The sequence below is a fragment of the Macrotis lagotis genome, chromosome 2 (genome assembly GCF_037893015.1).
Source record: "Macrotis lagotis isolate mMagLag1 chromosome 2, bilby.v1.9.chrom.fasta, whole genome shotgun sequence".
In the NCBI taxonomy this organism is placed as follows: Eukaryota; Metazoa; Chordata; class Mammalia; order Peramelemorphia; family Peramelidae; genus Macrotis; species Macrotis lagotis.
The window spans coordinates 193,104,585-193,116,318 of record NC_133659.1 but is presented as its reverse complement, the minus strand read 5'-3'; the positions used below and the strand labels follow the sequence as shown (position 1 = coordinate 193,116,318).

Genomic DNA, 11,734 nt, shown 5'->3' with positions numbered 1-11,734 from the left:
GAAAAGCAATGAAAGTACTGCAAAAGAATCATGAAAAGAAGTAAAAACATGGGAAAAGATACTTTCAAAAAAATCATTAAATAAAATAACTGCTTAAAGATAGAATTGGCCAAATAGAAAAGTCAGTTAAAAAGCTCACTGAAAAAAAATAATTCCTTAAAAATTAGAATTGAGCAAGTGGAAGTTAATGACTCCATGAGATATCAAAATACAATAAAACAATTTTAAAAAATAGAAGAGAATATGAAATTTCTCACTGGAAAAACAAATAACCTGGAGAAATCATTTTAAAATTTTAAAATTATCAGACTAAATAAAAGGCCTTGATCAAAAAAAAAATGAAGTTATCAAGGAAAAAAAATGCCTTGATATCCTTAGAACCAGAGGACAAAAGAAAAATTGAAAGAATTCACTGATCCCCACCTGAAAGATCCCAAAATGAAAACTCTCATTATCAACATAGTCAAATGGCAGGGCTCACAGATCAAGGAGAAGGTACTACAAGTAGCCAAAAACAAACAATTCAAATATCATGGAGTTACAGTTAAGATACCACAGAATATAGTAGCTTCCATATTAAAGAACTGGAAGACTTGGAATATGATATTCCAGAAGGCAAAGACGTTAGGACTGCAACCAAGAATCACCTACCCATCAAAACAATATAAACCTTTTTTTTTTTGGGGGGGGGTGTTGAATGAATATTTAATAAATTAAAGAACTTTCAAATAGTCCTAATTAAAAGACCAGAGCTGAATAAAAATTTGATCTACAAATAAAAGATTCAAAAGAAGCATCAAAAGGTAAAAAAATAAGAAAGAAAGCATAAGAGATTCAATAAGAGTTAAACTGCTTTCATTTCTGTATAGCAAGATAATATTTGTAGCTCTTAGGAACTTTTTACTATAAGGCAATTCATAGCCAGAAGGTACAGATATAAGATGACTTTGATGAGATGATACCCAAAAATAAAAACCAAAAATGGGGTGAGAAAGACAATTGCATTAGAAGAAGGGGGATGATAAAATGGGGTAAAATTATTTCACATAAGCAAGGCATGACAAAGCTATTATAATGGAGGAGGACATGAGGAAGATGGCAGAAAAAGCTTAAATCTTACTCTTACTCCCATCAGAATTGTCTCAAAGAGGGAATAGCATACATCCTCAGTTGAATATTGAAATCTGTCTTATCCTATAAGGAAGTAAAAAATGACAGAGATAGAGGGAGGGCACATGGCCTGAGTGATTATTCTCATTGTTTTTAAGGTTTCTGAACTAGAGTTTGGGGAAGCACACTGAAGATTTTAAAAGAGGGATACTAGTGTTGTAACATTCTCACAAAATTTGTTCAGAATGGGAGGAACTAAATAATCTAGATTGTTAAATTAGTTTGGATTATAAACTATTTCAACACTATTGTAACTATTGCAAGGAGTTAAGTGGTTTGGGGTTTTAAACTTTATGGTAACCCCTTTGGGTTAAAGAAAAGTGGTATTGTGTTACTAAGAAGAGCAATACCTATGTTAACAGAGATGCTTACTGCTTTCTTTTGGGAAAAAGCTCTAATTCGTTTTAATGTTAAGCCTTAATAATGCTAACAATTGTATTTTTATTTTGGATAAAGCTTTTGGAATGTGAGTGCTGGACTCTCTGTATAAGGTACTCTAAAGTTTTTATCAAACTAAACTGTTGGGGAGTTTAGTTGTAATTGCTTTGGGGTTTTAAATATATCATATGTATGAGATTAGATTCTGAGAATCTGGGTAAAAAGGTCTGAAGACAAAAGTATAAAGATTGTAGAATATTCACTTTGCTCTTGTTCCAAGGGAAATGAGATGTTTTAATAAGAGTCTTATGATTAATGTATATTAACAATTCATATTTAATTTTTTTTAATTTTTTTTTTTTTAGGTTTTGCAAGACAAATGGGGTTAAGTGGCTTGCCCAAGGTCACACAGCTAGGCAATTATTAAGTGTCTGAGGCCAGATTTGAACCCAGGTACTCCTGACTCCAAGGCCAGTGCTCTATCCACTGTGCCACCTAGCCGCCCCTAGCGCCACCTAGCCGCCCCAAATGCCTATTTAATTTTTAAAAAGTCAGGAATATGAACTTCTCTCTTGGTAACTGCAGATAGCTGATATTGGGGGGGGTGCTATAAAGTAACTTATTGATGAATAAGATGTATTTATCAGTTATATGATATTCTTTTGTAACTGCAAAGAGATTATATTTGCAATATTTAGTTAACTTTTGTGAATGTTATTTAAATACTCTATTGTTAAAGCCTGGAATTAATGTGTTATTGCTTTGAAGAGCAATAAGGAAAATATCAAAAAGTGGCCCTTTCTGGGATAGATCTTTTGGTTCATAAATAATGTAATAATGGAAGGATCACTTTGTACAATCTAGTAATCTGGTGTTACTCTTATTGCTATTCTGTTATAATGAAATTAATAACACATTAGAAATTTAAATCTACCTGTGATATTCTAATGGCTTTAAAGAATTCTGAAAAGTAATTTGTATGTTAGGGAGCAGCTAGGTGGCGCGGAGGATAGAGCACTAGGCCCTCGAGTCAGGAGACCTGAGTTCAAATAAAGCCTCAGACATTTAGTGATTACCTAGTTGTGTGACCCTGGGCAAGTCACTTAACCCCAATTGCCTTGACAAAACAAAAATAACCATTTGCATGTTGAGGATGGCTAGTAGCTAAATAAGTTTATATATATAGAAGTTTCTAGTTATGTGAGTGAATTGGGAATATTTTGGATATGTATATATACTCCAAAGCAGTGGTTGTTTGCTTCAAAGTAAAAGTACTATGTCCTTTTACCCCTAGCACTGCAAGGCCTGCTGGTCTGTGCCGAGGGCACGGGTCTCATTTGGTAGGATGGGGTTCGTGAAAGTTGTGAAGAACAAGGCCTACTTCAAGAGGTACCAGGTGAAGTTCCGGAGACAGAGAGAGGGAAAGACAGACTACTATGCACGGAAGTGGCTGGTGATCCAGGACAAAAATAAGTACAACACCCCCAAGTACAGGATGATCTTCTGTGTCACCAATAGACATCATCTGCCAGATTGCTTATGCCCATATAGAAGGGGATATGATTGTCTGTGCAGCCTATGCCCATGAGTTACCCAAGTATGGTGTGAAGATTGGCCTGACAAACTATGCTGCCGCTTACTATACAGGCCTGCTGCTAGCCCACAGGCTTCTAAACAGATTTGGCATGGACAAGATCTATGAAGCCCAGGTGGAAGTGACTGGAGATGAGTACAATGTGGAAAGCATTGATGGTCAGCCTTGTGCTTTTACATGCTACCTGGATGCAGGTCTTACCAGAACTACCACTGGAAACAAAGTCTTTGGGGCTCTTAAAGGAGCTGTGAATGGTGGTTTGTCTATTCCTCACAGTACCAAATGCTTCCCAGGGTATGATTCAGAAAGTAAGGAATTCAATGCTGAAGTACATCAAAAACACATCATGGGCCAAAATGTTGCAGATTATATGAGCTATCTTATGGAAGAAGATGCTTATAAAAAACAATTCTCACAGTACATAAAGAACAACATAACTCCCGACATGATGGAGGAGATGTACAAGAAAGCTCATGCTGGTATCCAGGAGAATCCAGTGTATGAAAAGAAACCCAAGAAGGAAGTTAAAAAGAAAAGATGGAACCACCCCAAAATGTCTCTTGCTCAGAAAAAAGACAGAGTTGCTCAGAAGAAGGCAAGTTTCCTCAGAGCCCAGGAATGTGCGGCTGATAGTTAAAACACCAAAATCTGTAATTTTCTATGAAGATTTTTCAGATTAAGCCAATAAATTTATTGAACAACAAAAAAAAGCACTATGTAATATGGGAAAGAAAAACACAGGATAATTTGAGTCTTTTAGTGCAATCTTCTGGACAAAGAAGGTGTTAATTTGTTGTAAAATACAACAGGCTAGAAGGAGGTTTCTCTCTAGCCAAGGGGAATCTGATAATACCATCTTTATATAGAGATATGATTTCAGACAAAGGGATGTCTCTAGTAAGAGAGGTAGGAGATGAGGCCTGTAGGGCCAGTCATAGTTAGAATACCTAGTTTTAGGCAAAGACCCAGGAAGGAGCTTTAGGTAGGGGTTTCATTATTTGGGACTCCATTAAGATTATAATTGGAATTTAGTGAATTGTATTTACTGGAAATTCTAACTAGGTAAAACAACTATGTTAGGTCATGGGACTTTTAATCAATTTTCTATTATGTCAGATACCAGGATGGTCAATAGAAGGAAATGCTACTGGGTAAATGTCATGTTCTTGGAGCCAAGGAAGCCAATGTGTTAAAGATGTCAGGTGACAGGAATTGTAGCCAAAGGGGCAGCTTCTCAGTATGACTGAGGCTTGACCCCTTTGACTTGATTTCCCCAAAATGACATTTGGATAATGTCTCACCTGGAAGAATAAATCTGGCCTAAGACATTTGACTTACCCACATGAATTCTTTCTAGACATTGACATTCAATACTATATCTATAAAGGAATTTTCCTTTAATGTCCTGGACCTTTATAGTTAGTTACTAAGCAACCAGAAAAAAAGAAGTTTTAGGTGAATTGGATCTAATAGCCAAAGATAGGCTAGGAGTCTGGCTCTGACACCTGCTATCAGTTACATGCTAAGATAGGAATTAAGTTTCCTTGATTTTTTTAGAGGGGATATTTAGGCAAGAAGAAGAAAGGGAAATTCTTTGAATAATTACAGTTTCAAGTTCTAGTTTAAGGAAGGGAATGTGAGTTAGATATGTACATCAGGAAAAGGAAAATATGGGAATATTTTGGAAAAAAATCATTTTAGTTAAGGATGTTTAAGTCATTATTGTAATGAGAGCAAAGGTTAAAATTGTTTTATTTTAAGCCAGATGCTAGGTACTCTTAGAACAAAGATGACTGTTGATTGTATATGTTACAAGCTTGAGTCAATGTGATAATTCTCATTGGGAGTTTGCTCATGTAGTAAAATACTAATGGAAGTTTATTGTGTTAAAAGTGAAGTCTGTGTGTCAATATGGCAATAAGGTAAAATGTAAATTGTAATAAGCTCCAGAATCTCATTGATTTGATGGAAACATGTGTTTTGATCTGTGTAAGATGTTAAGCAGTTTCTTTACCAGAAAACAAGGTCTCAACTAGTCACCGGGGCCAGAGAGGATTTTTTGGAACAGATTCAAAAGATGCAAAAGGATATTGGATGTCTCTAGGGGAGAAGAGAAGAGAAGAGAGGAGAGACACTGTACCAGTTCATCTCCACCATCTCTTGCTTATGTATACATTGTTCATCTGTAACTTAAGATGCACAAACTGGAGCATTTGTTAAGGGAAACTGTGATTATGAGTTAGTATGGACTTGCAAGGAAAGTGCTGAAATGGCCATTTGCAAGAAAAATAATTTAAGGAACATCACTTGGAGTTGGTCCAATGGCACAAAATCAGGAATTTATTTTAATCAGTTTTTGAGCCAGGAAGACCTTTAAAGACATTGGTATAAAAACTTGCCAGTGGAAGGAGGTACAGCAACTTTGGAAATGTACCTATTATCATGATGATTAAATGGCCTATTTGAGAGGGCCCCTTGGAAGTAAGGAAGAACAGCATTATCCTTTTGTTGGAAACTATTTTCCTGGAAGACCAACTAGCACTAGAGGAACATTATTGGATTTGTAGGACTACTGTCTACACCCAGTTGTCCAAAGAGTTGATCAGGGAGTTGCTATATAGGGTTGATTAGGAGTTGTTATCTAGACCTAAGGGCCTACTACCTGAGCACAGGATGGAAGCTGGGGATATAGGACCCCTATCTATATGCTGAACAGAATAATTAGGCTCCAGGCAGTTGTAGAAATTATTACTAATCAAACAGTTAGGTCCCTAGATCTTTTGGCCAATCAAGCCATCCAAACCAGAGAGGCAGTCTAGTTTGTTTGTTTGTTTTTGTTGTTGTTGTTTTAGGTCTTTGCTAGGCAATGGGATTAAGTGGCTTGCCCAAGGCCACACAGCTAAGTAATTATTAAGTGTCTGAGGTAAGATTTGAACTCAGGTGTACTCCTGACTCCAGAGCTGGTGCTCTATCCACTGTGCCACCTAGCCGCCCTAGAGAGGCAGTCTTACAACACAGATTGATACTGGACTACTTATTAGCTGAAGAGGGAGGATTATATGGGAAATTGAATCTATCCATGTGCTGTAGTAAGATTGATGATAATGGACCATTGATTAAAGAGATCACTAAAGACATTAGGAAGTTAATCTATGTTCCTGTGCAAACTTGGAACTGTCCCTTTGGTAATTCTTGGTGGTCCTGGTTTAATGGGAGTTGGTGGAAGCAGATTCTTTTGTTAATCGAATGTAGTGGAATTATCTTACTACCAAATTATCTGCCCTGTTTAATTCAATTGATAACATGAGTGGCTCAGGATAGTCTTAATAAAATAGGGACAATCACTTCCAATCAGACAATAATGCTGATCCTAAAGGGACAGGGATGGATTCCTCTTAACAACAGAATTTATGAGGTTGATGACTAGATGGACCAACAATGTAAGTTTATATTACAGAAATTTGAAGAAATCTCATTAAAATAAAGAGGAAGGATTGAATGGGATAAGGTCTGAGATTTCTTCAGTAGAATATTATAGATTAGAAATAGTTGAACTGTGTGTTATATCTCTTCTGCCCCTCCTTCCCTGACAAGCAACTTCTGGGGTATCATGACTAAAATGTAAAGAGTCAACTGACCCTGTCTTATCTGTTAAAGTCTGAATGTCCATGCATTCCTTGGGGTAATCCTGTCTCTGTTTGATTATGCTTTTTTTCTTTAGATATGGTCTCCTCATTCCCCCTTCACCCTACTTTGGTTTCCAGTTACCTGACCTTTCCCACTGACCCTGACATGACAGGAAATGACATGGTAACTTGGAGGTCATACACCTTGTAGCTTGCCCATGAGAGGATACCTGGGCCAGGTGCTAGACCACTCTCCAGTCACCATCCCACTACAGAAGCACATTTAAGAAGAAGCCCCACCCCTCCTGGGGCTCTCTCATTCTCTTGGACTCTATCTGCAAGGATGTCTGCATCTCTCTTTCCTTCCTAGGCCATATTCTGTTGTGGCTTGCTTCCTTGGGGCCCACAGAGGTGACCTCCCTCCTGGAGGAGAGCTGAGAATAAGGAGTCAAGCCACTACTGCCTTATGCCTCCAGCTCAATTTTATTACTGCTTAACTATTACATATATACTGTTAGGTCTTCCGGGGTAGAACAAAGAATAATGAGGTAATGGGGGCGTGCAATCAGTGCAGCATCTTGCATTACAGGATAAGGGGGTACTTTAGGGGGGAGGTGGTAAAACACAGCTGTGTCTAGTGCCCTTGGTCGGTGGGGCAGAATGTCCAGCTCCCAAGGACTTCAGCACACCTTTATCTCTAAGGACAGCTTGCCAGCTCCTGAGATTGTCCAGGTGGTGGTTTACTTGGAGATGATTTGTGTCATGGCTGTTAGAATAGCTTGTGTATCCACAATGTTCTCCCAAACTAGGCCCTGGTGGAGCACCATCAGCCCCCATGCCACATGGCTGGCTGGATGACTGGTTTTCACATGGGCTCTCAGCTCTGCCTGCCTGTTTTCCTCTCTCTCACCTCCTTATCTCTGTCTCTGTCTCCCAAGTAACTTCCCCTAACCTTTTGTTATTCACTCCTGTCCTCAAAGTGCCAGTTGATTCTCCACTGAGGAGAAAAGTTTTAATCTGCTTACTTTGCAATAATTTACAATAAATCTTGAGCAATTTTAAAATCCCAAGGTACATGTGAATTCCTTCCTTTTTTCAGTGACCCTTTATCTCAATCAGTGACCATATTTCTCATGGGCAACATAATGATTCATGATGAAGCAGACTATCTACAGTTAGAGAAAGAACTGATACTATCTGAATATAGATTGAAGCATGTTATTTTTTCCTCTCTCTTTCATTTTCTATTCTTTCTTTCTATTCATCTTCTTGATGTTTTCTCTGAATAGAGACTAGTTTACATTTAACTAGCTATACTTTCTCCCATGTCCTTTAATGATTCTTTTGAGTCAAATTGGCAAAGATGATAGACAAAACCAAAACCAAAAAAATGAATTTTCTTCTGCACAAACCAAAACAGATTAGCTCAGGATCAAATCTATTCCTTTGGTCCCCTGCAGTACTTAACTTGAAAGTCAAAAGGCCTGAGTCGTTTTAAAAATTTTGTCACTTTCTTCACACAGAAGTGCCTTGGTTCCCACATTCTCACAAAGAAGTAGTATCCCCTGCCCTGCTTATAACATGGTGTAGCTGTGAGAATCAGATATTATGAATGTGGGGAGTTCTTTAAGAAATAACTTGCCTTTGATGGGGGCAGTTCAAACTATAGTCATTATAAGAATTACTCCTTGGAAGAAAGGCTCATATCCCAATAATACAGAAGTGGTAATGGAATACAAAGGTTTGTGACAAATTGGTTTTTTTTTCCCCAACAAGTTCAAAAAACACTTATTATGGACCTATACAAAGCAGTGTCCTTGATGCTGGGAGAAATGCAAAGTTTAGATGAGTGTATATTATAAATAGGAAAGGAGCTAAGATAAACAAAGTTAAACAAACCATTGCCTGGAAACAATGCAGAAGCAAAAATTGGGGATTTCTGTTAAAAACCAGTAGGATTAAAGATTAATGGGGGTTAGTTCTGCCTACTTCTCCCATCTTCATTCCTCTATTGTTATGGTGAAGCCTTTGGTAAATGTCTTTGCCCTCAAAAGATCAAACATATATAACAAGATAAGATTTATTTAGATAAGAATAAGATAAGATCAATTTACACTATTTATGCAACAGATTAGGAACCAGTCTCTTCTAGCCAGGTTGATCTGTTGCTACTGAGGAAGTTGATGGAAGAGATGGGCTCTTGAATCCACAGTTCCCAGGTCAGCTAGACAAAAGAAAAAGAGCTTTTCCATGTTGAAACTTTGGATTCTCCTACTTGTGCTGACCCGGTTCTAGTTTGTGGAACTTGGATGTTCCAAGAAGAGAGTCCAAATTGTGTGGGACAAATACCACTTAAATAAATTTCGGAGATCTCTCAAGGTATGAAGAGAAAGCTTTATTTTATTCATTTCTCGAGGAACAGGACACAATCAATTACAGAGACTGAGGCAAAAGCAAAAGGCCCAAGAATCACATTTATCCTAACTTGATTCCTGCCCACCACTGACCCACCCTCGTTAATGAGGAATGTGGTTTTACAATCTAGACTGGCAAACTAATCTAGGGAAAAGAGTTTAAAATTCAAACTGAAACCCGGATTATCTCTTCAGCCCCAGGGACTGAATGGTTATCCAGACTTCAGCAGATAAAGTGGGGTCAGTTGACTCTTCACCAATATCCCAGAGGTTGCTTTGTCAAGGGAGGAGGGACACATAGTTAACTGTTCTCCAATCTATAATATTCTACTGAAAAAAATCTCAGGCTTTATCCCACTCAAAATGATCTATACTCAATGTTCCAAGTTATCAGAGAGGCTTCTGAAACTGCTTTGTTTTGAGTTTGCCAGGAAGTGACCCTACCTGGGCTCCTGAACAGGGTCTAGCTTCAAGTTCAAATCTCAGGCACTCCAAAGTATCTTCTATCTGTTTACAGAGGAGAGATAAAATTGAAAACAAACTCTCGAGAGGGGGGAGGGATGAGAGGCAGGGTTCACAATGCCCCACCAAATCTAAATTGAGCCTAGAATATATCTTTTTATTGCTCAAATGCTAGCACCTGCACCCACACCTGGGACGGGGGAAGGGGGGAGTGGTTAAAAAAGAGGATCACCTTTTTAGATTCTATTTCCAAATTGTAGGGTTAGGAGTTAGGGTTTGTTTGGGGAATGTAGCCCCTATGCTAGGGGTTCTTAACCTTTTGAGTCATGGCTACCTTTGTCAATGTGGTGTAATCTATAGATCCCTTCTCAGAGAAATTTTTTAAAAAATAATAATTAAAGGAAATGCTAAATTTCAAATAAATAAAGGTTAGTGAAAATTAAGTTGCAATATTTTTCCCATTCAAGTTCAGGATCCAGGGGCAGCTAGGTGGTGCAGTGGATAGAGCACCAGCCCTGGAGTCAGGAGTACCTGAGTTCAAATTTGGCTTCAGACACTTAATAATTACCTAGCTGTGTGGCCTTCGGCAAGCCACTTAACCCCATTGCCTTGCAAAAAAAACCTAAAAAAAACCAAGTTCAGGATCCATTGAAATCTATCTCCAGATTAAGAACCCCTACCCTATACCCTGACTGCCCTTTCCATACTACAAAGCCAAATTTTCCCCATCCAATTCAACTACCCAATTTTCTAGTAGGTTCATTATTCTTTATCCATCCTTGAAGGAGTTCTTCCTCAATCCTCAATTTCAATTGGTTGTCAAATCTTGTCAATTCTACTTGACAATATTTCTCTCATCCACCCATTCATATCCCACTATAATCTTTTAATTGCTCTCCCAGGATTGATGGTCTTCCCACTCTAATCCTCCCTCCATACAGTCACCAAATTGGTATTCCCTGAACATACTTCTGTTTCATCTCTTTCAGAAGAAGGGTTAGGGGCAGGGTAGAAATTCCAGTAGGAGCAGAGGTTCTTACCCTAGAATCTGTGAATTTGGATAGGAAAAAAATCTTTCTTTTCACTAAACTCTAACTGAAATCTAGCATTTCCTTTCAATATGAATATAAACAATAAAACAATGAAAATCATAGGCTTCATCAGAATGCCAAAGGGGGATCTATTAATCTATTATAATCTATTAATCTAATTAATTACCTAACTGTGTGGCCTTGGGCAAGCCACTTAACCCCATTTGCCTTGCAAAAAACCTAAAAAAAAAAAGAGGATGGAGAGCATTTTTCATCATAAGTCCTTCAAAGGTGTCTTGGATCATTTTATTGCTGAGAATAGCTGTCTTTCATAGTTTTTCATCATAGAATATTGCTGTTACTTTATACACAGCACAGTTCATGTTGCATCATCTCATGTATATCATTCCAGGTATCTACTCATCATTTCTTTTAACACAATAAATTCCATCATAATCACATAGCACAATTTGTTCAGTTATTCACCAACTGATGGGCATCCCCTCATTTTCCTTTCTTTGCCACCAGGAAAAAATACTGCTATAGTTTTGTACATTAGGTCCTTTCCTTTTTTATTTTTATCTCTTTGGGGATATAAATCTAATAGTAGTATTGCTAGGTTAAAGTATATGTATGGTTTTGTAGTCCTTTGGGCATAGTTAGGTGACCAGATGGAGAGGAGATCCTAGATGCCAAAGACCCTCAGCTATTGCAAATCCTGAAGGAATTGCAAGCCAAGACTAGGTAATTCTCCCCCCAAAAAATCCTTTCTATTAAATTACAAGATACAGAGAGGAAATGCTGTCCACACTTCCTTCTCTTATCCCTTGTTAACCATAATTTTCTTATGCCAAAAATGAAATGAAGTTAGTTTTATAAATGAGGTTTTTTTCCTCTAGGGTCTTAACAACAACCCATGGGTGGATGGCATCCTTATAAATACCAACAGTGATACAAAATTCTGGGGGCATTTTATACAGAAAAGACAAAGAATCATAAAACTGAGTCAGATAACCAATGAGATTTCACCTGGATGACATAGTTCTACAATACGATCCT

The 11,734-nt window shown here is 37.7% G+C and overlaps 1 protein-coding gene across 1 annotated transcript; it reads left to right on the top strand.

Annotated features, from left to right (window-relative positions):
• Window positions 1–2,893: 2,893 nt before the first annotated feature.
• Window positions 2,894–3,779, top strand: LOC141511372 (large ribosomal subunit protein uL18-like). Its single transcript, XM_074220593.1, is given in 2 exon segments — window positions 2,894–3,063; window positions 3,065–3,779. Coding segments are annotated over 2 exon segments (885 nt in total).
• Window positions 3,780–11,734: the final 7,955 nt, after the last annotated feature.